The sequence below is a fragment of the Procambarus clarkii genome, chromosome 70, assembly GCF_040958095.1.
Source record: "Procambarus clarkii isolate CNS0578487 chromosome 70, FALCON_Pclarkii_2.0, whole genome shotgun sequence".
Classification (NCBI taxonomy): Eukaryota; Metazoa; Arthropoda; class Malacostraca; order Decapoda; family Cambaridae; genus Procambarus; species Procambarus clarkii.
Genome location: NC_091219.1, coordinates 9,577,687 through 9,605,161, shown reverse-complemented (window position 1 = coordinate 9,605,161; position 27,475 = coordinate 9,577,687). Strand labels below are relative to the sequence as shown.

The 27,475-nt window shown below is 42.9% G+C and overlaps 1 protein-coding gene across 4 annotated transcripts in view; it reads left to right on the top strand.

The window, feature by feature from the left end:
- Nucleotides 1-9,423: 9,423 nt before the first annotated feature.
- LOC138356026 (uncharacterized) overlaps nucleotides 9,424-27,475 on the top strand; it is a 213,852-nt gene continuing 195,800 nt past the window's right edge. Inside the window, exons 1-3 of one of the 4 annotated variants that reach the window (XR_011224077.1) lie at nucleotides 9,429-9,710; nucleotides 13,748-13,779; nucleotides 21,517-21,559. Coding sequence is in view for 1 of the 4 variants with exons in the window: in XM_069311580.1 (XP_069167681.1) it covers nucleotides 9,675-9,710; nucleotides 13,748-13,779 (68 nt within the window). In the remaining 3 variants the exon portion in view is untranslated. Of the gene's footprint in view, nucleotides 9,711-13,747; nucleotides 13,780-19,498; nucleotides 20,666-21,516; nucleotides 21,560-27,475 lie in introns of those variants that run through there. The other 3 variants (XR_011224075.1, XM_069311580.1, XR_011224076.1) reach the window with 3 other exon arrangements.

Sequence of the window (27,475 nt, the reverse complement as noted above, 5' to 3'; positions counted from 1 at the left end):
CAGATAACCAAGAGGAACACAGCACACATAACTAAGAGCAACACAACATTGACAACCAAGAGGAACACAGCACAGAAAAACAAGAGGAACACAGCAGATTATATCCTCCCAGGTGGTGGCCAACCTGTCTTGTTTTGATGATTGTCGTCCAGGAAATTTACTATTTTCCTAGTGTGAAATCTCGCCAGTGTTTGAGGAGTAAATAGTGTTGACATTATTGTTAAGGTTCAGGCAGGGTTCCTACACACACGAGCATATGCAGAAGGCCACAGAATAAATACTCTGATAAATGCCAATTACATTCATGGTCAGGGAAACTTGTTAGGTTGTTGTTGTTGGTTAAGATTCAGCAACTCGAAACAAAAGTCCCAAGTAGCACGGGCTATGGTGAGCCCGTAGTGGGCTTGTGACCTTCGGGGTTATCGAGGTCATTGTAGGGAGGTGACTCACGTTCCCCAGGACGCAACCAACAACAGTAGCCTATCTCCAAGGTCACTACTTACTGCAAGGTGAACAGGAGATTCAGGAGTAAGATAACTCTGGCCAACGACTGACCTTCTCCATGATGTAAATCACAACAGGAGATTAACTCCCGGAATACTTACTTAATGCTACGAATATCTATACAAATTTGTTTTCAAAGAATCATGCACAAAGGTCTTGTGTTGCCGTGGAGCCGATCTCGCGATTACTCCGTTGTGAACCCTGGCTGGAATATTTCCCGTCCTCCCTCCTTAATTATCACTCCCTAACATTCTCCCTACCTAATTATCACTCCCTAACATTCTCCCTCCCTAATTATCATTCCCTAACATTCTCCCTCCCTATCATTTCTCACTCCTAAATAGTCTCACTTCCTAACATTCTCCTTCCTAAACATTTTCACTCCCAAAACATTCTCACTCTCCCAACATTCTCCCTCACTAACATTCTAACTCCCAAACTTTCTGCCTCCCTAACATTCTCCCTCCTGTTACTAACCCGACCCCATCGTCGGAGCATGGAGCAGCGACGTCAACGCCATCTGTGAGTCCGCTCCCGAAACCCCCACAAAATTGACGGCGCCAACTGGCGGTGGCAGAATGATACCTGAAAGAGACTCTAGATTCCTGCCCTGGTCAGCCCGTAGAGTCGCTGTAGCTGACTTTTGGTGAGGTGGCGCCTCGAAATAAGCGCCATCTGTTATGATATCAGTTGCATGTCAATGTCAGAGTCCGTAAGTGGCATGTCCTAGTTTCACAAGTACCGGCCAGTTTACTGATGACGTGTCAGTATCCACAGAGGCGACGTTGTTGTTGTTGTTGATTTAGGGGCGACGACGGTCGTGGGATCGGATGCGCCCTGGCGTACCCGTGATGGGTGAATCGCGAAGCCAAATCGCAAAACAAGTGACGCCAAACACTATAAACTAATACGGCATATAAACGCACAGACAGGCAGATGATTGGGGAGCCCCAGGAGTCCCTCAGGGTGACAAGCACCGGCCCCGCCCCACACAGAGAACAACAGGTAGCAAAACCAAAACTCGGCCCCCAACTAAAATGCAAAAAGTCATCCAGTGTCCTTCGGCAGAGCAGAAGCCAGCCGCCCACCATGACTGAGGGCACACCAGGAACCAACCAAGACCCGCCAACCCCCGGCACCTCTCGGCCAAGCCGGCCCCCGAACACCGTCACCCCGTCACTCTTTCCTAACGTTCTCTTTCCTAAAATTCTCCCTCCCTAACATTTTCATTCCCAGCATTCTCACTTGGTTATTCTCAATGTTCCTCTTGGTTATCTGCACTGTGTTCCACTCGGTTATCTGTGCTGTGTTCCTATTGGTTATCTGCACTGTGTTCCTCTTGGTTATCTGCGCTGTGTTCCACTTGGTTATCTGCACTGTGTTCCTCTTGGTTATCTGCACTGTGTTCCTCCTGGTTATCTGTACTGTGTTCCTCTTGGTTATCTGTGCTGTGTTCCTCTTGGTTATCTGTGCTGTGTTCCTCTTGGTTATCTGTGCTGTGTTCCACTTGGTTATCTGTGCTGTGTTCCACTTGGTTATCTGTGCTGTGTTCCTGTTGGTTATCTGCACTGTGTTCCTCTTGGTTATCTGCGCTGTGTTCCTCTTGGTTATCTGCACTGTGTTCCTCCTGGTTATCTGCACTATGTTCCTCCTGGTTATCTGTGCTGTGTTCCTCTTGGTTATCTGTGCTGTGTTCCTCTTGGTTATCTGTGCTGTGTTCCTCTTGGTTAGCTGTGCTGTGTTCCTCTTGGTTATCTGTGTTGTGTTCCTCTTATTTTGTGTGTGCCGTGTTCTACTTGGTTATATGTGCTGTGTTTCTCTTGGTTATCTATGCTGTGTTCCTTTTGTTTTTTTTTGTGCTGTTCGTCTTGTTATCTGTGCCGTTCCTCTTGGTTATCTGTGCTGTGTTTCTCTTGGATATTTATCCTGCGTTCCTCTTGGTTATCTGTGTTGTGTTTCTTTACGTTATCTGAGAAACACAGACGACAGATATAGACAATAGACATCAATTATACATCAGCGAAGCATTATATATATCTCTAAATGATGGAATATCTGTATTTCTGTCTATTGTATACACCTAGTTGCATTCACCTAATTGTGCTTGCAGGGGTGAAGCTCTGCTCTTTCGGCCCGCCTCTCAACTGTCAATCAATCAACTATTACTAACTACTAACTAGCTTTTTTCCACACACACACACACACGGGCCGCTGGCCGAGCGGACAGCACGCTGGACATGTGATCCTGTGGTCCCGGGTTCGATCCCGGGCGCCGGCGAGAAACAATGGGCAGTGCTTCTTTCACCCTAATGCGCCTGTTACCTAGCAGTAAATAGGTACCTGGGAGTTAGTCAGCTGTCACGGGCTGCTTCCTGGTGTGTGTGTTTGTGTGTGTTGTAGGAAAAAAAAGTAGTTAGTAACAGTTAATTGACAGTTGAGAGGCGGGCCGAAAGAGCAGAGCTCAACCCCCGCAAACACAACTAGATGAATACAGACATACACACACACACACTTTGCTTGCCACTCTCCATACTGGAGTCACTGGAGACGGGAGACCTACCAGAAATATGGAAGACGGCTAATTTGGTCCCAATATATAAAAAGGTGACAGACTACAGGCCAGTGTCCTTGACTTCTATACCATGCAAGGTGATGGAGAAGATCGTGAGAAAAAACCTAGTAACACATCTGGAGAGAAGGGACTTCGTGACAAATCGCCAACATGGGTTCAGGGAAGGTAAATCTTGCCTTATTGGCTTAATATAATTCTACGACCAGGTGACAAAGATTAAGCAAGAAAGAGAAGGATGGGGGGACTGCATTTTCTTGGACTGTCGGAAAACTTTTGACACAGTACCCCATAAGAGACTGGTACATAAGTTTTCAGAGAGAAGCAGGAGTGACTGGTAAGGTGATTCAGTGGATAAGGGAGTACCTAGGCAAAAGGAAACAGACAGTTAAAGTGAGGGGTGAGACCTCAGTTTGGCGTGAAGTCACCAGTGGAGTCCTAGAGGGCTCTGTACTCGGCCCAATCCTGTTTCTGATATACGTAAATGATCTCCTGGAGGGTATAGACTCCTTCCTCTCAATGTTTGCTGACGATACCAAAATTATGAGAAGGAAGAGAAGGACTGAGGAGGAATGCTTGAGGCTTCAAGAAGACCTAGACAAACTGAATGAATGGTTGAATATTTGGTTGCTAGAATTTAACCCAAACAAATGTAATGTAAAAAAGATAGTTGTAAGAAGCAGGAGGCCAGATACAAGGTATCATTTGGGAGATGAAATTCTTCAAAGAGTCAGAGAGAGAGAGAGAAAGAAAGACTTGGGGGTTGATATCACGCCAGACCTGTCCCCCTGCAGAAGTGCGTATAAAGAGGATAACATCAGCGGCATATTCCAGGTTGGCCAACATATGAACGGCATTTAGAAACTTGTATAAGGAATCATTCATAACTTTGTATACCACTGTTATGAAAAAGTTACTTGTTATGGGGGGTATGAGGTATTACTGAGAGGGCCAATAGCTAGAATCAAGATGTAACAAAAACAGTGGGGTAGATAGGCCCGGCCCCCAAGGAACATAGGTTCCTGCTAATGCTTCAAGGCTTTAGACTACAGGTCTGTTGTCTAGTATACAATCATCTACACCACTTCAACAGGATTAATGGATACACCTCAGAAAGTAACTTATTTATTAAACCCTCTAACAACCCCCCATATACATTACTATAATAACAACACTTTACCACACTATCTTACGTTAACTACCTTGGTCCACATAGGCAGGATACAAGGCTTACACTTGGGGAAAACTAGGGTAAAGTCTACTTGAATATAGGCACATGAAAGGCTTGAAGCAGCCTGGGGTAGCTAAGCCCCACGTGGTACCCTAGTCACAACACAATACACTTAGGGATGCCCAAAACACTGGCTTAGAATACTCAATAACTACAACTTTTGCCAGAGACCGGTTACACAGGGTTATACTTACCTTAGAGAATCACTGTAGACTAAGGTAAGGGAAAGTGAGAGGGAGGAAGAGAATGGAGACAGAGCCACAAAGGAAAGATGTTGCCACAAGCACAGCTAGGCCAGAGGAGGAGGAACCAGCACTTAGTCCTTGAGCTCTCTCATGGTGTTGTTGCCGGGAAGCTACCTAGTTGATCGTGCAGCTTCAAACAATACAAGTCTTCACCGGCCTTCGTTACTAGTTACTTTATTTGTTCTAAGAATAGCTGATAACTAGTTCATTATTATATTTAATCAACAACGAGCTCAGAGTCTGAATGTTCTGTGAGAAACAAGATTCATCTTACGTTTGGCAAGGGCGACGGGAATAAGGCATACCCCCAGTTTTAAGGAGCCATAATATAAATGTTATTGTAATTAAATATCCTTCTCACATGATCCAATTCTATGAATGTATAGTAATTATTTAGAGTTCACTTTGACCTCTGGTTTCCAACTAAGGAACAAAGGGTCGTAACAACCACATATGTCAGACCAATCCCGGAGTATGCAGCTCCAACATGGAGTCCATATTTAGTCAAGCATAAGACTAAACTGAAGAAGGTTCAAAGGTTTGCCACCAGACTAGTACCCGAGCTGAGAGGTATGAGCTATGAGGAGAGACTACAGGAATTAAACCTCACGTCGCTGGAAGACAGAAGGGTTAGGGGGATATGATCACCACGTACAAGATTCTCAAAGGAATTAATAGGGTAGATAAGAACATGCTATTTAACACAAGCACACGCACTAGGGGACTAAGGTGGAAATTGAGTGCCCAAATGAGCCACAGAGATATTAGAAAGAACTTTTTTAGTGTCAGAGTGGTTGACAAATGGAACGCATTAGGAAGTGATGTGGTGGAGGCAGCCTTCATATTCAGTTTTAAGTGTCAATATAATAGAGCCCAGTAGGCTCAGGAACCTATACACAGTTGATTGACAGTTGAGAGACGGGACCAAATAGCCAGAGATCAACCCCCATAAGCACAAATAGGTGAGTACACACATATCACCCAAATCCTCCCTCTCCTCCTTACCCCGAGTATCCTATACCTTCCCATCCCCTGGTCTTCCTCCTGCCACAAGCAGGCCCTGGCAAGAATTAGGCCCTCCATCCCCCACCCCGCCTCCCCCCAAACCCCTGTTAGCTACTCCATAGGAGGGCAGGCCCTCACCTCAAGCAATCCCTGCCCCCCAACCCCAAGTACTACTTTTCCCCTCCCCCTCACGACTTCTTCCTGTCCCAAACAGACCAAGGCAAGACTTAAGCCTTTTGTTTTCCACCTCACCTCCTCCTGAACCACTGGCAACTTCTCTACAGGAGGAGGAGGACCCTACCCAAGTAGAAATGCCCGTGGATCAACTTCCTACACTTATAGGGAGGGAGGGTGAAAATGGATATAGGAAAGTAAGCTTCAAGGTAATGTACTCAAACATCGATTGGATTACCAATAAAGCAAGCGAACTGACGGAAAGGGTGCAGGAAAAAACCCAGATGCAATAGGATTCATGGAAACAAAATTGTCAGGAGTCATAACAGATGCTCTGTTTCCAAAGGACTACTATATAGTAAGGAAAGTTAGGGAAGGGAGAGGAGGTGGAGGAGTGGCCCAGCTGATAAGGAAGGACTGGAGCTTTGATGAGATGGAAATTCCGGGCTCTGACGGTTTCAGAGATTACATAACAGGAACTATGACAATGGGTAGACCGAGGATAATAGTGGCAGTCATTTACAACCTTCCATTAAATGACAGAAGACCCAGACATATGATGTTGTTGATGATGTTGTGTGATAGGAACAGCATGGCAACCAATAATATAATAGAGAGAGCAGCTTCAGTTGCCTGCAGGAATGGCTCCAGAGTCTTAATCATGAACAATTTCAACCATGGAAAGATAGACTGAAAGAATAAGGACCCACATGAGGTGCAAAACATGGAGAGCTAAACTCTTGGAAGTAGCAACAAAGAACTTTCTGAGCCAGCATGTCAGGGAACCCACTAGAATGAGAGGCAATGGCAAACCAGCTACATTCGAATTGATATTCACCTTGAATAAGTCAGAAATAAGAGAAGTCAAATTTGTAGCCCCCATAGAAATGAGTGACCACAGTATATTGACATTTGAGTATCTGGTGGAGGCGGATATCCTATCCAAGGATGGGATCGGAAGGGAAAAGACTGTATTACTGAAGAGGAAAATATGAAGATGAGGAACTTCCTAAGGGGGAATATCATGGAAAACAGAACTCAGAGAGAAGAATATACAGGATATGATGGACTATGTCATACAGAAATACCAGGAAGCTGCAGATAGATTTATCCCGGTCTAAAAGGAGAAAAGCTAGGAGCAACAGAAGAATCCATGGTTCAACCAGGAATGTTAGGTAGCGAAGCAAGTGAGTAAAAGAAAATGGAGAAATTACAGGAATAACAGAACACCAGAGAGCAGGGAGAGATACCAGAGGGCAAGAAATAAGTACCTCAGAGTGAGAGAGAGAAGTAGAGAGACAGTATGAAAATGACTACGCGAGTAAAGCTAAGACCCGACCAAAGCGGCTCCACAGCCACATCAGGAGGAAAACAGCGGTGAAGGAACAAGTGATGAAACTGAGAAAAGGGGAGAATAGATACACAGAGAATGACAAGGAGATGTGTGAAGAACTCAACAAAAGATTCCAGGAGGTCTTCACAAAAGAACAAGGAGAAGCCAATGCGCTAAATGTGGAGGAGGAGGAAACCAAGCAGCCTTGGAGGATTTTGACCTCAATAGTGATGAGGTCAAAAGGAATCTGTTGGAGCTGAATGTGACAGAGGCTGTTGGGCCTGACAGAATCTCACCATGGATACTAAAAGAAGGTGCAGAAGTCCTAAGCGTGCCACTCTCTATGGTGTATAACAAGTCACTATAAACAGGAGACCTACCGGAAAGCTGGAAGAGAGCTAATGTAGTCCCAACATACAAAAAGGGTGACAGGCAAGAGGCACTGAATTACAGGCCAGCTTTCCCAACCTGTTTACCATGCAAGGTGGTGGAGAAGATCGTGAGGAAAACGCTCGTAGAACATCAGGAGGGAAATAACTTTGTAATGTACCACCAGCATGGGTTCAGAAATGGTAAATCGTGCCTCACTGGGTTAATAGAATTCTATGACCAAACAACAAAAATTAGGCAAGAAAGAAAAGGGTGGGCAGACTGCATTTTCTTAAACTGTCAGAAAGCTTTTGACACAGTACCCCATAAAAGGCTGTTACGAAAGTTGGAGCAACAGGCAGAAGTAAAATGGAAGGTGCTCCAGTGGATAAGGGAGTATCTAAGCAACAGGAAACAACGAGTAACTGTGAGGGGGGGATCTATACTTGGACCCATCCTGTTTCTAATATATGTAAACAATCTTGCAAAGGGTATAGACTCAGTCTTCTCAATGTTTGCTGAGGAAGCAAAAATTATGAAAAGAATCAAGACAGATGATGATAGACAGAGACTACAGGAGGACCTGGACAGCCTAGAGAAGTGGTCTAGAAAATGGCTATTAAAGTTCAACTCAGGAAAGTGCAAGGTAATGAAATTAGGTGAAGGGAGCAGAAGGCTGAACACAAGGTACCATCAGGGAGGTGAAATCCTACAAGAGTCAAATAGGGAGAAGGATCTGGGGGTTGATATCCCACCGAACCTGTCCTCAGAGGCTCACATCAAAAGGATATCCTCAGCGGCACATGCTAGACTGGCCAACATAAGAAATGGCTTTAGAAACTTATGTTAGGAATCGTTCAGGCCCCTGTATACCACTTATGCCATATATATCCTGGAATATGCAGCTCCAGCCTGGAGTCCATACCTAGTTAAACACAATACAAAGTTAGAGAAGATTCAGCGGTATGCCACCAGACTGGTCCCGGAACTGAGAGGTATGAGCTACGAGGAAAGGCTAGAGGAGCTGAAACTCACGTCCCTGGAAGACGTAATAGTAAGACGGAGACATGATAGTCTATTAAAAAATTCTCAGGGGAATTGTCAGTGTGGACAAAGATAAACTCTTTAGCACGGGCGGTACACGAACAAGGGGACACAGGTGGAAGCTGAGTACCCAAATGAGCCACAGAGACATTAGAAAGAACTTTTTCAGTATCAGAGTAGTTAACAAATTGAATGCATTAGGCAGTGATGTGGCGGAGGCTGACTCCATATACAGTATAATACAATTGTACACATACAATTGTATATATGGCAGAGCCCAGTAGGCTCAGAAACCTGTACATCAGTTGATAGACAGTTGATAGCCGGGACGAAAGAGCCAAAGCTCAACCCCCGCAAGCACAACTAGGTGAGTACAGCAATATGGACAATGTTAGGCTAACACTGATATATAAGCACTATCATACAAAGAATGCTATAAGCACTGTTAGGGTAACACTGCTATAAGCACTGTTAGGGTAACACTGCTTTTAGCACTGTTAGGTAACACTGCTATAAGCACTGTTAGGGTATCACTGCTATAAGCACTGTTAGGGTATCACTGCTATAAGCACTGTTAGGGTAACACTGCTATATGCACTGTTAGGGTAACACTGCTATAAGCACTGTTAGGGTAACACTGCTATAAGCACTGTTAGGGTAACACTGCTATAAGCACTGTTAGGGTAACACTGCTATAAGCACTGTTAGGTAACACTGCTATAAGCACTGTTAGGGTAACACTGCTATATGCACTGTTAGGGTAACACTGCTATAAGCACTGTTAGGGTAACACTGCTATATAAACAAAGGTAAGCAGTGTGAGGTAAACAGTGTTGGGAAAGAGGAACACGTTCAGGAGAGACTCAGCAGTGTTCCAGGAACCCAGAGGTTGCCAGGTCGACCAATGTGTTAAGGAAACGAGTCATAATATTCGTCGTCCTGGACTGGTTAGCTGCGGCTCCGGCTTGACAACACAGCTCCAGTTTTTACGCAGCGAGGACCCAGGAAACTGTGAGAGGTGCCAGCGCTCTCCTTGGGGAACATCTCTCAATACATCCTTAAGCGCCCGGGGAACCCCACACCAGCCACACGTGTCCCGCCAGCAACACCTACTGAACCATTCACCTGCCACAGGTCTTGGTCAGTATCACCTCCTCTCAAGCAATCGTCAACACCTTCACCTCTCCTGCAGAAGCCACGATGAAGTTCTTGCTGCTCTCAGCTCTGTTGCTGACGGTGAGTGGAGCTTTTTAATACCTTGGTTCCAGTGGGACAAGGTCAGTATTCAATCACAATATGATTTAATAATAATGGTATAATAAGTATAAGTATAATGGAATGTTAAACATTCGAGAAATGCAGTGTTGCATTTCTTGAGAGTTTGCATTTCTTGGACTCCACCATCAGTGGAGTGCAAGAAATGTGTAAGTACTTTATTCACAATAATGAACTGCTGGGAATCTTAGCGAAGTATCCAAAATTTGCTTTCTGTAAGTGCAGCCTTCAAATGACTGTAAAGCTGTCGGCCAGTTGGGTGGGTGTGCAGCAAGACTAGTAACTGTGTGACTCACTTTAGATGTAAAGTTCTTTGTATAGTGACTATTGTGGGCCTCTTGTTGAATCACTTGTGATATAAAAACGATTATCGATGTGTATATGTATTAGTGTAAATGACTGAATATACGCGTATATATAACATTAACAATTGTGTAACTAGCTTCAAAAGATTGTCACTTGCTTAGCTAAATGAACTATGGTGTTCAGTTCCTGAACCCATTATGTGCCTCTGTAACCCTTTCCACCACTGCCCACGGGATGGGTATGGGGGTACATAATAATGAAAGAATCAATCAATATTATTTAATATTGTTTGTTGACTTATGCATCCTATGAATCTTTTATTATGCATCCAATACCATCTTGTGGAGATGAGGAGTCATAATAACGCGGCTGAAATATTTAGATGACTTGAGAATGGCTTGAAAATGGTCCAGCACGGACCGAAATGTCGTTCCTTCACTTTCTAGTGTGTGGTTTGGTCAACCCATTCTGCGAGCGGTAGTGAACCCCCATACCCATCCTGCGAGCGGTAGTGAACCCCATACCCATCCTGCGAGCGGTAGTGAACCCCATACCCATCCTGCGAGCGGTAGTGAACCCTATATCCATCCTGCGACCGGTAGTGAATCTATACCAATCCTGCGACCGGCAGAGAACCCTATACCCATCCTGCGAGTGATAGTGAACCCTATACCCATCCTACGAGTGGTAGTGAACCCCATACCCATCCTACGAGCGGTAGTGAATCTATACCAATCCTGCGACCGGCAGAGTACCCCATACCCATCCTGCGAGCGGTAGTGAACCCTATACCTATCCTGCGAGCAGTAGAGAACCCCATACCCATCCTGCGTGCAGTAATGAACCCCATACCCATCCTGCGTGCAGTAATGAACCCCATACCCATCCTGCGAGCAGTACTGAATTCCATACCAATCATGTGAGTGGCAGTGGTTTCTAAAACCATATTTTTGAGGGGATCCATACCCATTTCCCTTAAGTGGTTATAGATCCCCTATCCTTTCCCTATAAAGGAAAGGGTTACAGAGAAATATAATGGGTTCAGGAACTGAACACCATAGTTCATTTAGCTAAGCAAGTGGCAATCTTTTGAAGCTAGTTACACAATTGTTAATGTTATATATGTATATGTACATATTAGTATATTTTGGTAGCAGTCTTTTTTGTAAAGATATGTTGTAGCATATGACCGAAAGGGTTAGATTAATGATTCTAAGACGAATCTTCTCAATATTTGTTACGTTTTTCTTAACTGTCAAGGGTAATTGAAAAATGAACTCTCCAAAGTTCATTTTCACATTTTTATTTATGGTATTGAACCATAAATTGCATTGTGAATGGTAATGAACTTTGGAGAGGTAATTTCATAATTACCCTCGACAGTGAAGAAAAACTCTGATAGAAATCTGCAATTATTAATTCATGCAACTATTTACTTAACTAATATTCAATAATTATTCTGACGAATTACCAGCGTCGGAATAATACTAGGGATATATTTATCTTTTAGTATGTAACCTCGCAGATTTATGTGTTAAGGTAGCTCTTTAATTAATTATAACTACAGTTCATTTAATGCTCTCTTAATATTTTATTGAATTAATCTAGATCCTTAGGACACTGATTCCTGGATTATATTTTCAGATTCCTTTATTTATTTGTCCTCTTTTTTGTATAAAAAGAGGTGGTCCTTCGAAGCTATCGTTGTATTCAATTTAAATTGATTATTAATAATATTTAGAGCTAGGCTTTCCCACACCTATCCTGTGTGGCAGTGCATCCAATACTCTTTCTGTGACGACAGATTGAAAGAGTTGAATGGTACAGCAGTCAGCTCTCTGGAGCGAAGGATCAGTGGTACAGCAGTCAACCATTGTGGAGTGATGGTTCATTGGTACATCAGCCAACCATTGTGGAGTGGTGGTTCATTGGTACAGCAGTCAACCATTGTGGAGTGATAGTTCAGTGGTACAGCAGCCAACCATTGTGGAGTGGTGGTTCATTGGTACAGCAGTCAACCATTGTGGAGTGATGGTTCATTGGTACAGCAGCCAACCATTGTGGAGTGATGGTTCAGTGGTACAGCAGCCAACCATTGTAGAGTGGTGGTTCATTGGTACAGCAGTCAACCATTGTGGAGTGATAGTTCAGTGGTACAGCAGCCAACCATTGTGGAGTGGTGGTTCATTGGTACAGCAGCCAACCATTGTGGAGTGATGGTTCAGTAGTACAGCAGCCAACCATTGTGGAGTGGTGGTTCATTGGTACAGCAGCCAACCATTGTGGAGTGGTGGTTCAGTGGTACAGCAGTCAACCATTGTGGAGTGATAGTTCAGTGGTACAGCAGCCAACCATTGTGGAGTGATGGTTCATTGGTACAGCAGCCAACCATTGTGGAGTGATGGTTCATTGGTACAGCAGTCAACCATTGTGGAGTGATAGTTCAGTGGTACAGCAGCCAACCATTGTGGAGTGATGGTTCATTGGTACAGCAGTCAACCATTGTGGAGTGATGGTTCAGTGGTACAGCAGCCAACCATTGTGGAGTGGTGGTTCATTGGTACAGCAGTCAACCATTGTGGAGTGCTGGTTCATTGGTACAGCAGTCAACCATTGTGGAGTGCTGGTTCATTGGTACAGCAGTCAACCATTGTGGAGTGCTGGTTCATTGGTACAGCAGTCAACCATTGTGGAGTGCTGGTTCAGTGGTACAGCAGCGAACCATTGTGGAGTGGTGGTTCATTGGTACAGCAGTCAACCATTGTGGAGTGGTGGTTCATTGGTACAGCAGTCAACCATTGTGGAGTGATGGTTCATTGGTACAGCAGCCAACTATTGTGGAGTGGTGGTTCAGTGGTACAGCAGTCAACCATTGTGGAGTGATGGTTCATTGGTACAGCAGCCAACTATTGTGGAGTGGTGGTTCAGTGGTACAGCAGTCAACCATTGTGGAGTGATGGTTCAGTCGAACAATACTCAAATTTGTGGTGTGATAGTTCAGTGGTACAGCACTATACCACTGAGAAAGCAAAAGAATATGCAAGAGATTGAGCCAAAGATTGGCCAAGAGATTGATCATCAGACTGAACAGGAGATTAGGGGAAGTTATCGTGCAAGAGATTGATTACCGGATTGAACAAGAGATTGGATTATGCAAATGAGCAAGAAATTAGTTGAGAGACTGAGCTAGAGATTAAGAAATTTATTGGCAAGTGATTGAGCAAGACACTGGGTATAAAATTTTGCAAGAGACTGAGCCAACAGATTGAGTAATAGAATGAACAAAAGAGTGACAACAAATTGAGCAAGAGGTTGAGCCAGAGATTACGGAAAAGATTATTCAAGAGATTAGGTATGAAAGGGGACAAGAAAGTGAGGGAAAAGGTTATGCAAATGACCATGTAAAAGGTTATAGAAAAGATTGTGCAAAAGATTGGACAAGAGATTCAGCAAGAGACTAGGTCAGTGGTTGGACAAGACATTGGGAGAGAGACTGGACTAGAGGTTAGACAATACACTGGGCGAGAGACTGGACTAGAGGTTGGACAAGACTTTGGGAGAGAGACTGGGTAAGTATGACCAGATAGACTTTGAAAACAATTAACAAATGTTAAAGTTATCAAATCATCTGAAATCACTTGCAGTTATACGAGACATATTAATTAATATTAAATGTTTTGTTGTTTTATCAGATTGTTGTTGTGGGAACAACCTCTCACCCTGGGTAAGTACACTGTTTGTATGTTGTTCTTGTTAGTGATCCTTGAGTGTCTGGTTGGTACGTAGTCCTTTTCAATGATCATTGAGTGATTGGTTGGTATGTTGCCCTTGTTAGTGTTCCTTGAGTGTCTGATTGGCACGTGGTCCGTGTTAGTGATCCTTGAGTGTCTGGTTGGTATGTTGCCCTTGTTAGTGTTCCTTGAGTGTCTGATTGGCACGTTGTCCGTGTTAGTGATCCTTGAGTGTCTGGTTGGTATGTTGCCCTTGTTAGTGATCCTTGAGTGTCTGATTGGCACGTGGTCCGTGTTAGTGATCCTTGAGTGTCTGGTTGGTACGTGGTCCGTGTTAGTGTTCCTTGAGTGTCTGGTTGGTACGTGGTCCGTGTTAGTGATCCTTGAGTGTCTGGTTGGTACGTTGTCCTTGTTAGTGATCCTTGAGTGTCTGGTTGGTACGTTGTCCTTGTTAGTGATCCTTGAGTGTCTGGTTGGTATGTTGCCCTTGTTAGTGATGCTTGAGTGTCTGGTTGGTACGTGGTCCGTGTTAGTGATCCTTGAGTGTCTGGTTGGTACGTGGTCCGTGTTAATGATCCTTGAGTGTCTGGTTGGTACGTGGTCCGTGTTAGTGATCCTTGAGTGTCTGGTTGGTACGTGGTCCGTGTTAGTGATCCTTGAGTGTCTGGTTGGTACGTTGTCCTTGTTAGTGATCCTTGAGTGTCTGGTTGGCATGTTGCCCTTGTTAGTGATCCTTGAGTGTCTGGTTGGTACGTGGTCCGTGTTAGTGATCCTTGAGTTTCTGTTTGGTACGTTGTTCTCGTGTACTCACCTAGTTGTGCTTGCGGGGGTTAAGCTTTGGCTCTTTGGTCCCGCCTCTCAACCATCAATCAACTGGTGTACATATTCCTGAGCCTACTGGGCTCTATCATATCTACATTTGAAACTGTGTATGGAGTCAGCCTCCACCACATTGTTTCCTAGTGCTTTCCATTTACTAACAACTCTGACACTAAAAAAGTTTTTTCTAATGTCTTTGTGACTCTTTTGGGTACTCAGCTCCCACCTGTGTCCTCTTGTGCATGTACAACCCGTGTTAAATAATTCATCCTTGTACCCTGTCAATTCCATTGAGAATTTTGTATTTGGTGATCATGTCTTTCCGAGTTCTTCTCTCTTTCAGCGACGTGAGGTGCAGTTCACTCAGCCTTTCCTCGTCACTCATGCCTCTTAGTTCTGGGACTAGCCTAGTGGCATACCTCTGAACATTTTCTTGCTTCGTCTTGTGCTTGAAAACGTTCGGGCTCCATGCTGGGGCCGCATACTCCAGGATTTGAGATGCTTATCCTTACATACGTGGTATACAAAGTTCTGAATGATTCCTTACTCAGATTTTCGAAGGAGGTTCTGATGTTAGCCAGCTTCGCATACGCCGCCGATGTTATTCTTTTGATGTGGTCTACAGGTGACAGGCTTGGCGTGATATCAACTCCTAGCTCTTTCTCTCTTTCCATTTCGTGAAGGACTTCATCTCCAATTCGGTATCCAGTGTCTGGCCTCCTATTTCCTCTGCCTAGTTTCATTACCTTACATTTACTTGGGTTGAACGGTAGTAGCCATTTGTTGGACCATTCCTTCAGTTTGTTTAGGTCATCTTGTAGCCTCCTACTATCATCCTGTCTTAATCCTCCTCATAATTTTTTCGTCATCAACAAACATTGAGAAGAACGAGTCTATTCCCTCTGGAAGATCATTTACCTATTTCAGGAACTGTATAGGTCCAAGAACTGATCCCTGAAGGACTCCACTGGTGACCCCACGCCACTCCGAGACCTGATCCCTCACAGTGGCTAGCTGTCTTCTGTTGCTTAGGTTCTCCCCTATCCAGTGGAGTACCTTTCCTTTCATCCTTCCTGCATCTCCAGTTTGTGCACAGGTCTCTTATAGGGTACTCTGTCAAAGGCTTTCTGGCAATCCAAACATATGCAATCTGCCCACCCCTCTCTTTCTTGCCTGATTTTAGTTGTCTGGTAATACAATTCAATCAATCCTGTAAGGCACGATCTGCCATTCCTGAACCCATGCTGATGTTGTTATACAAAGTTCGTCTGCTCTAGATGTTTCATCCGGGTGAGATTCCATCCGGGCCTATAGCTAAGCCTTTGTCACTTCCAACTCTAGCAGATGCTTCCTCATCTTCCCACTGGTAATCATAAACTAATCTAGTGGTGTTTGGTTAGATATTCCCTCTCTTATCTCTAGGACGTCCCCTTGCTCTACTGTGAAAATCTCCTGGAATTCTTATTGAGTTCCTCGCACTCTTTCTTGTCATTTGTAATCAATTTGTCTACCCCTATCCTCAGTTTTATTACCTGTTCATTCATTGATGTTTTTCTACTGATGGGCTGTGCAGCAATTTAAGTTGAGTCTTTGCCTTGTTGCTGTGTCATTTTCATATTGTTTTTCTGCCTCTCTTCTCACCTGACGTATTCATTCATGGCGCTCTGGTATCTTTCAATGCTCACTAGTGTCCTATTATTTATACAGTTTCTCCACGCACTTGTACTTAGTTGCTTTGCTAGTTTACACCTCTGATTAAATAATGAGTTTCTTGTCTGCATTTCATTTCTTTGCTTTTGGATTGGGACGACTTGTCTGTTGCCTACTTACACTTTTGTGTGATGTAGTCCATCATGCCTTGGGCCGTCTTTCCTCTAAGATATGTTTCTCAAGTTATATCTGTTAGGAATTATCTCATCTTAGTTGCCCTTTCGGAATGCCATTCTTTTGTTTTCTGGGCCCTTCCTTGGGTACATTAACCCTTCTTCGATCAAATACTCAAACAACATTACACAGTGATCGTTCATTCCCACGGGGGCTTTGAAACCGATTTCCTTATGTCGGAGACATTCAGAGTGAAGACTAGCTCGAGTCTCGCTGGTTCATCGTTGCCTCTCATTCTTGTGGGTCCCCTGACATGCTGACTTAAAACGCTTCTTGTCACCACTTCCAACAGTTTAGCTCTCCATGTTTCCTCATCCCCATGTGGTTCTTTGTTTCCCCAGTCTACCCTTCCATGATTGAAGTCTACCATGACGAGAAAATGGGAGCTATTTCTACAGGCAGCAGTGGATGCTCTCTCAGTTATAGTGTTGACTGCCATGTTGTTTCTGTCATACTCTTGCCTGGGTCTTCTGTTGTTTGGTGGAGGGCTATATATCACTGCTAATACTACTCTTGGTCCTCCCATCTTCATGGTGCCTGTAATGTAGTCTCTGAACCGTGTGTGTTACCACTTGAGTGTTTGGTTGGTACTTTGTTCCTGTGTGCGAGCCCCTTGAGGGTCTGGTTCGTACTTTGTCCAATTGTGTTACTCCTTGAGTGTCTGTTTCTTACTTTGTTCTCGTGTGTGAGCCCTTGAGTGTCTGGTCGACCCTTTATCCTTTTGCGTGATCCCTTGAGTGTCTAGTTGGCACTTTGTATTAGTTAGACTTCCCATGAGTGTCTTGTTGGTGGTACTTTGTCCCTTTGTATGACCCCTTGAGTGTTTGGTTGGTAATTTACCGCTGTGAGTGCCAGGTTTGTAGTTTGCTCCCGTGAGTACCTTGATACTTTCCTCCCGTGAGTACCTCGATACTTTCCTCCCTTGAGTACCTTGATACTGTGCTCCCGTGAGTACCTTGATACTTTCCTCCCGTGAGTACCTTGATACTTTCCTCCCGTGAGTACCTTGATACTTTGCTCCCGTGAGTACCTTGATACTTTCCTCCCGTAAGTACCTTGATACTTTCCTCCCGTGAGTACCTTGATACTTTCCTCCCGTGAGTACCTCGATACATTCCTCCCGTGAGTACCTTGACACTTTCCTCCCGTGAGTACCTTGATACTTTGCTCCCGTGAGTACCTTGTTACTTTCCTCCCGTGAGTACCTTGATACTTTCCTCCCGTGAGTACCTTGATACTTTCCTCCCGTGAGTACCTTGATACTTTCCTCCCGTGAGTACCTTGATACTTTCCTCCCGTAAGTACCTTGATACTTTCCTCCCGTGAGTACCTTGATACTTTGCTCCCGATAGTGCCTTGTTGGGAATTTACCCCAATGAGCGCCAGGTTTGTACTTTGCCACCATGAGTGCCTGATTTGTATTATGTACGCATGAATGCCTGGTTTGGTACTTTCTTCCAGTGAGTGCCAGGTGAGTACTTTGCCCCCCCCCATAAGTGCCTGGCTGGTACTTAGTCCCCTTGAGTGCCAGATGAGTACTTTGCCCCCCTGAGTGCCTTGGTTGGTACTTTGTCTCCGTGAGTTTCTAGTTAGTACTTGGTTCCAGCGAGCGTCATGTGAGTACTTTGCCCTCATGTGTGCCTGTTTTGTACTTTGGCCCCGTGAGTGTCTACGTGAGTGTGCTCACCAAAGGAGCGGCTTTGTGATTCGATTAATTATAAAACATGAAACTCTTCTCTCTCCCGCTGGAGGTGGGTAAATGAGGATGGTTCGATGCCATTGTTCATTGTTCATCGTTGTTCACGGGGTGAACTGAAGCTTAAATTGTGGATGATTTTACACTGTAACTATAGCTCAGCTTGTTAGTTTGCAGTCGTTCTACACGTCCAGGACGGAAACAGTTCCTCTCTGACCCTCGTTCAAACATTAAGTCCTCTAGCTCTTTTGGTTCTATATCATCTGGGCAGTTAGTACATCCTGGGAGTAAGGGAGAGGTTGGGCTGGTTATAATACATGAATACAACTCACCAGAGTGTTTCACCTCTTTATTAAACACAATGTAATTAGTGTTACAACACACAAGTAATCACACATTAATATTGTGAGCATAATGTTGCAACTGGCGGCAGGTGGTGTCCGAGGTTATTGGCACGTCCCAGAGTGCCACACCAGCCGACAGTAGACATTGTGGGTGACTCGCTTCACCACCCCGGGGGCGTCACGCCTGTGGCTCAGATAGTCTCGTTCTAACTATTATTTTAGTAATTTACATAAACTAAACCATAATTAAGTAATTATTAATTCACAAATAATATTTAACCCATTCAGTGACAATCATACATACAGGATGTAGGAGTCAATGGCAAAATGCTGATCCTTAAAACGTTAAATAACATTAGAGTTATCTTCGGTCAACTGAGCAGACAAAATACTTAAGTTTAGGTTTAATTAAACAATTCTGTACTGAATGGACTAATTCTAAATTAATAATATATGACACTAATAAATTAAAACCCTGTGGAGGTGAGTGGAACACATAACACACCGTTTATTCAGTCCATTAAAGGTAAGATAAATTACTGAAATATTAACTTTACCCCACATAATCCCGCAAGGTCACCACAATAGCTTCCTGATGAACTAGCGAGTATAGTTTTGGTCTTATGGCCTATCAACCTCAGGAGGAGTATACAGTCCACCACAGTAAATAGTCCAAGTGACGACTATTTCCAGGCATATCCTATTTATATCCTCCCAAATACATTCATATGTATGTCTGACCTAAACTTGAAAGAATTCAACGATCACACGTCCTTGTAATAACTTGATTTCCTTGCCAAATCTTCCAGCAGTGAATGTTCTATATTGGAGATGGCAACGCTTGAGAAAAAAATCATTAAACGCATTTCACTTATTCGCTCGATTAAGTATTAATTTAATGCAACCTAATTATCAGTTTCCATAACCCATTTTCTTCCATTTCCATCTTCTAATAAAAACTTCCCACAGGAAAAGCTGTCCGGATCCCAACTCGTTCGGAAGGGTCTGCACTCAATACCACGATGAGTGTCATTATGACCAGGAGTGTCGCAGGGGCAACAAGTGTTGTGTTGTTGGCTGTGTGCATAGGTGCATAAGTGCATAAGTGCATAAGGTGTGCATAAGTGCACAAGGAGTGCATAAACTAAGGTCAGGAGGAACAAAGGGTACGTTGGAAGAGGGGCAGAAGGGCATACTGCAGTAGGGCACGCAATAGAAGCATTATGTAAGAGCATTTTCATATTATCTATGAAATGATTTCAGCCAATAGAATTAGGGAATTATCAGGTGACCGTGCAAAGCTATTATGACTATATAGCACTTGGGTCAGAATATGGATTTGGGATGGGGCGGGGGAAATGGAATGGTGCCCATCTACCTGTACGGTCGGGGATCGAACGCCGACCCGCATGACGCGAGACCGTCGCTATACCGTCCAGCCCAAGTGGTTAGATCAGCCAGTAGAGGCGCTGTGAAACATTCCTTAACAAAACCAGCATTACACACGTCCAGAATATTTTCATCTATCAAGAGTGCTTGGAACCGGTGCAGGGAAAACACCCTAAGATGCTTCAGCTCACTTGGACGAGTTGACACCTTGACTCCACAGTGATCTCCCAGCGACTATCAACCTCAAGATGGCCCAACTGACATGAACGTATCAAGATATGCAAAACAATGCACAAGACATGCAGAAAAAAGGCACAATAAATGGAGAACAGCCCACAATAAATGAAAAACAGCACACAATAAAGGTAGAACAGAACACCACGATAAGATAATCTTTTAAAAATTTGTGGAGTTTTAAGTTTGTGTATCCAAACCTTTAATTTTGTATAAAGATTAAGCTTGACATTTTCCTAGTAGTACTATCACTTACATTATATATGTATTAAGAGAGAGCTTGACATATTCCTAGCGGTATTAACTCTTGCATTATACTTGTATTAATGTTAGGCTTGACGTTTTCATGGTGTTATATTGTCACTTTAGGTTATGCCTCAGCTTAGATCATAACATTTTGCTTGTAATATTTAGAGATTTCTATTTAATTTAAACTGGAAGATTAGTAACTATAAATAGATTTAAATGATGCTGTATTGTCAGTCCTGTTAACCAATATATTGAAGTTCTGCATATATAGTTATCATAGCCCTCGTCCTCTTCTGAACGAATCTGACCCAAGATCATTATCTATATAAATATAAATGGAAATGTTCGTTTGTAAATAACCGCTAATCTCCGAAAGTTCTTCACCGATTGCTTTGAAATTTTCACACAACGTTCCATTTGCATCCGAGTACGTTTTCATATACATACTATATAGATGTCACGTCTGTGACGTTAAAAAAACATGCGTTTTCTGAAAAACTGTGTTTTTCATGTGAGGGAAATCTTCGAAACCTCTTTACCGATTGCTTTGGAATTTTGACACAACGTTGCATTCGAATAGGTGCATCTTTTTATATATCTACAATATACAATATCAATATTTCTTGTGACAGGAAAAAACATTATTTTTTTTAAACAGCGCCAGCTGTTGAATGTAAGAGCAACACACACTGTAATCTTCGAAAGTTCTTTACCGATTGCTTTGAAATTTGAACACAACGTTGCATTCGAAAATGCGCATCTTTTTATATACCTACTATATAGATACCACCCCTGAGACAGGTAAAAAACATGCGTTTTTGAAAAACAGTTCCATCTGTTGCACATTAGACCAACACATGCTAAACCAATTATGTTACGATTCCATTTCAGTGTTTCCTATTTCATTGATAAATTGAATTTTCATAGATTTTAATTTATTTTCATTTTGATTTAATTATTTTGTATGACATTGCGTTGGAATTGAGCTGAACTGTTTACAGCTCAACTGTAATTGTATTGAGCTGTATTGTACGTTCATTTTGTGAGTACAGCTTATTTTGTTATCTTTTCGTTGTTTTCATTTCGTTTTTTGAACTGTTTTTCTTATATTTCAGTGATGGGAAAATGTTGGGCCAGATTCACGAAGCAGTTATGCAAGTACTGACGAACGTGTACATCTTTCCTCAATTTTTGATGGCTTTGGTTACATTTATTAAACAGTTTACATGCATGAAAACTTGACAATCAACATATATATATATATATATATATATATATATATATATATATATATATATATATATATATATATATATATATATATATATATATATATATATATATATATATGTCGTACCTAGTAGCCAGAACGCAGTTCTCAGCCTACTATGCAAGGCAAAATTTGCCTAATAAGCCAAGTTTTCCTGAATTAATATATTTTCTCTAATTTTTTTCTTATGAAATGATAAATCTACCCATTTCATTATGTATGAAGTCAATTTTTTTTTTATTGGAGCTTAACTTAACGTAGATATATAACCAAACCTAACCAACCCTACCTAACCTAACCTAACCTATCTTTATAGGTTAGGTTAAGTTAGGTAGCCGAAAAAGTTAGGTTATGTTAGGTTAGGTAGGTTAGGTAGTCGAAAAACAATTAATTCATGAAAACTTGGCTTATTAGGCAAATTGGGCCGTGCATAGTAGGCTGATAAGTGAGTTCTGGCTACTAGGTACGACATATATATATATATATATATATATATATATATATATATATATATATATATATATATATATATATATATATATATATATATATATATATATATATATATATAAGTATATTTTGGTAGCAGTCTTTCCTGTAGACATATATTATTAAATATGACCGAAAAAGTAAGATTAATAATTCAAACACGAATTTTCTCGATCTTACTTACGTTTCTTTTCACTGTTGATGGTAATTCAAAGATCACTTCTCCAAAATTCATTTTTATTTCTAGTCTGACGCGACACTTGAGCGCATTTCGTAAAACTTATTACATTTTCAAAGACTTTAGTTTACATATATATATATATATATATATATATATATATATATATATATATATATATATATATATATATATATATATATATATATATATATATATATATATATATATATATATATATATATATATATATATAGGGGGGTACCACCTCTGGTGCAATTATAGGGACCCGCAGCCTCAGAGAAGGGAACACAGAGCATTCAGGGAAAAATTTGCCATTTAACTCTGAATACGTAAGAGTGTTCGCTTCTCCTACCACCCCCCTTTTTTATGGTGTACACTTTATTATGCAAGGTTATACAGTTACATATCTGATTTTATACAAAAAATTAACATTAAGAGGACACAAAAAAAAGTTCGCTTCCTAGAGGCTGTAGATTTCCTTGAACTCCTCCGACGCCGGGCATGAACCGAGGATGCAGCGAGCATTCCCCCTGTGGATCGCGACACTGAAGCGCTGTATATATATATATTTAATATTTTCTATATATTAAGGGTATGCGGCGTTGCTCGGGTCTGTCTGTCTGTCTCCCATCTACCTATCCATTTACCAGTCCATCTGAATGTCTACCTATCTACCCATCTGTCATCCATCTATCTACCTATTCATCTATATATTATCACGGTTCTGGTTTTCCCGCGGGTCGTCGCATCCCTGTACCTGGGCACCACTGATCGCCCCGGGAGACCCCCAGTCTACCACAGGCTGAGACACTACCTATGCCACAGCCTTGCACCCCTGGCGAGTGGGAAATCCAGCCTTACCTCTGTCACTCTCGGCTGAAGTTGCCCGCCGCAACACTGGGAAACACACAGGCGAATTTTTGCCACTCACCTGCAATCAAGGTCGCCAGCTTGGTACCAGTATTCGCGTCCCAGCAACACTTCTCAGTGGTCTTGTTAATTATCACAAGTCAAGGACTCAATGCCAGATATAATGAAGTGCAATATTAAATAATTTACTCAACTCGCCCTAGAGATGGAAGGCTCACTCAAACACAATGGTAAAAATAATGATAAGTTTACTGGAGTAAACTACAATGAATCCACAAGGTAAATAATATATGTAGAGCTGTCAGACGACTGCAACACTCTTCACTCCATCTCTGGCAACACAATAAGCTGGACGATTTAAATGCTTCACACCTGGCCTCTTGAAACCAGCCACCTCCTCTAGTCGCCACAAAATGTCACTACGCCCACACACATAAATTAGCTCATGCATATATGTATCACCTGGCACATAGCCTAATCCTACCACACTGGTAATAATAATAAAGATGATGATCACAGTATAAATAATACTCTGGCTCACCTAGATCAAGGGGTAATGGGAAGGAATTTATCTACCTTAATTCTCTCTGCTACAAAGTTGACATGTCCTCTGGCGATGATCGTTGAGGTCTTCTGTCCTAGTGGTCGGTCCTCCGCTGATCAAGGTCCGGTACACACAAGGTCCTTAGATGACTTGTAGATGAGTGTCCTCTCCATGCCCACTCCCAGAAGGCAGGTCCTCGTCCTTGGCACTGAAGAAAGGTCCCTGCGCACGTCGTTTCCCTTCTCCCACACTGGAACTGTAGACAAACTTGCAGTCCGGTTCAGTGAACCCTTCTTAATCTTCCAGTGAACTTGATCCAGTCACATAAGCTCGCTTGATTTGTCTGAATGCAGCCCACAGAGCGTCCACACGACCCAGCGTTCACCTCCGCCACAGACTATCAGCAAAAGAACTCTTGGCAATCTAAAACCAACTAAACTCTGCTTCCATGTACTTCCCAGGAGTCAACTAATCTTCCTCGATGTCTGTAGTATCAATGTGGCCGCTGAGGTCCACTGGCTGGGGCTTCCTAACCTCCAAACTGGGAACTCAATTGATTGTGTCCGCGTTAAATGGCGCTCAGTGACTCACTGAGCGCCGCAGGGCACTGGGCCGCCCGGAGTTTTCTGCCTTGTGACGTCACACCACCCAAGGGTGCCGAGCTATTGGTCAATCTGGTCACGTGACCTTACGTGGCCAATCACCAGATGGCTGGCGTTGGCTCCTTTGGCGGGAACATTTTCGCCCCGGCGCCATCTTGTGATACTAAAGGCCGCAGACCCCCTGCAGTACCAAAATTAAATCAGCAAATTCACTTCCCACACAATTACTTTGAATACCTTTATATACACCAAAATGTTCCCTGAGCATCAGAGAACGTGCGGGTCGAAGAGATATGACTCTTTACGCCAGGATAGGAAAGATGTAGGGTGGGACAACGTCTCAATATCCATCTATCTATCCATCAATTTATTCACCTATCTATCCATCCACCTATCTATCAATCGATATTTTCAGCTATCTATCCCTCCCTTTGAGTTAAATGGAAATATATCTAACTGGAGGAATGTAGTGAGTGGGGTGCCGCAAGGTTATTGGGGGTGAACCCCTTTTCTCATATTCATGAGTCACATAGACGAGAATATTACAAGCCACTTTATCATAATTGTAGATGACTTTTAAGTTTTATGTAGCCCATCCACCTGTTTAGATAGTACTTACAGTAACGACGAGGATAATTGTACATATTTTGACATACTGGACAGTTAGACAGTAAAATTTGGTACTACTAAATTTGTATAAGCAAAAAAAAAAGGTTTCGTATTTGTGTTGCTAACAAAACGTAGTCTAACCTAACCATTCTAGGCCACATGCTGTAAGAGGTCTAATTGAGTAGATATATGTGTGATATACTAGGCCTAGGAATATTTTAGATTTGTATTTTAGCTTATTTTCTGGACTCTATAAAGTGAATTGTACCAAATTCTTTTACCTAATTTTCCAATGTGTTAATACAATATATATGGTGGTCCGCATAGTTACGACAACTACTATTTGAAGAGGATCATGGGTTGGACTTATAGAAATGAGGGAATTGAAAGTTAAATTGACGCCTTACAAAAACCTTACAGAGATATACGTGAACTCCACAAATGATCAGAAGACTGGAAAATTCTTTTTAATATGAAATAGTGCAAGGCCTTGCATTTGGGGCATAAAAATGACCCCCGAAAATCTACTAAATCATCAATAGTACCTCCTTGCCGAAGATTGATTAAATCAAGGATCTTGGAGTCAGAATCCACTAGTCACTAAAAGCCAACCAAACCCTAGGAATAGTCAAGAGCACCTTTGACATGAAGAAAAAGTAAGTAGTTCTATAACTGTTTAAGTCTCTGATGCTCATTTCAACTATTGTATCCAAACAGGGGACCTCATTTCCAGTAAACCGTTTCTGCTTTAGAGAAAGTTCAACACCAACAATAAAAATCATCCCAGAACTAGGTAGACTCTTAAACAACACTCCTCTCCTCAACTGGTGCTACACCTGAAAGGCCAGTTGAAAGAATTGTGATAACTATCGTAAACGGTTCAAGTCACTAACATTGTGTTCCTATACCTATAGAGCATCAAGAGAGAGAGGGGACCGGAAGAACACACTCAAGAGATCTTGATTCCGGGCGTCACACTGACAGTATACATTCAATGTGAAACACCGATACTACGCCACCATAATTCAAACAACCAAGCAGCTGACTCTTAAACCGCCACCTTCTGCATCACCACCATCTCCGCCCTTTACCCCACTTTGCACAACCACCACACCAGACCCTGAATCTGCTTTCCATCCATCCATATCAGCCTCTCCATCACCATAAAACCCTGAATAACGATATAGCACACCCTTCACTAACTTCCGGGAGCAATCCCCATAGACAATCAAAGAGCAATTCCGATAGACAATCACCGTGCAATCCCCACATAAACGCTCACTCACTCCAACCTCCCGACATATGTCAACCTCAAGTGCCTCAACATTAACCACAGCAGTGGACACACCTAACTTCTCACCCTCCCTTACTTCTAGAGGAGCCGGGAGGGACGAGAGTCTCTCTCTCTCCTGAACCAAGAGAGAGGGACCCTCTCTTCTTTTCTTGAACTTCTGAACCAAATCTCCCTCAGCACCTGAGCCCCCAGCCATATACTTTCTATTCTGTGGCATATTTTCGAGCGTCTCTCGTCGCAATTGTTCACTTTTTCGATGTTGCAATTCACCTCTAGAAAACAAAGTCACCATCTTGGTAACATCAACCTACCTTCATCACAACCAGCAAATATCACACCAGAGTGTCGGTACTACACACGAGTGTCGAGATTTATTCTCAACGATACCAGTGACTGGCGACTGGGCCGGCCTAAAAATTCTACCAACACAGCCCTCTTCCACAGGATCATTACCTGATTTCTTCACAGCTTCGCCAACCTTCCCATTATTATCTTGTGACCCAGTTCCTTTATCAGCGGAAAGTCATCTTCTGAAAACACATTCGCCCGATCTTCTGGGGCAACTCGACACAAAGCAGCCATGTCTCCGGGCATTCCGCCCTTAAAACATGCCCGTTCCTGACCCTGGTAAAAAGTATGTACCATACAGCCAGCGATCTTCAGTGATGAAAGGATCCCCTCATTATTTTCATTACCACCATTCTCTGGCCCGTGAGAAGTCTTGCAGGCTCCGATGTAAACCAATGCAGATGAATATCTAGGACGCTACCATACTGGGAGAGTGCCACCTTCAGCACGCTATCTGCATCTCAAAGGGTCCATCTCATATTCAACGCTTAAGTGTACTTCCCAGCGTCTCCAATTTTCACATTCCCTACACTGCCAAGTACCGGCCTTTCCTACGTACATGCGACTCCATGAAGCATCGTAACATCGAGGAGTTCCCAATCTTCAAAATCAACCTTCCGTTCCGTAACTTCAAAATCACACAGATGTAATCTATCTTGATATAGAAGTCATTGATAACGACTTCACACAGGCGTTGCAGAGTCCATCTGCCGAGCAAACTCCAAACATGCGGACAATGACCTCCGGCAAACCCCTTTCACACACGCCATCACAAAACTGCTGCAGCCGACAGCAACATAGAAGGCCAATCAGCCGCGCTTGAACAGAAAGGAGCCCTGCCACTTA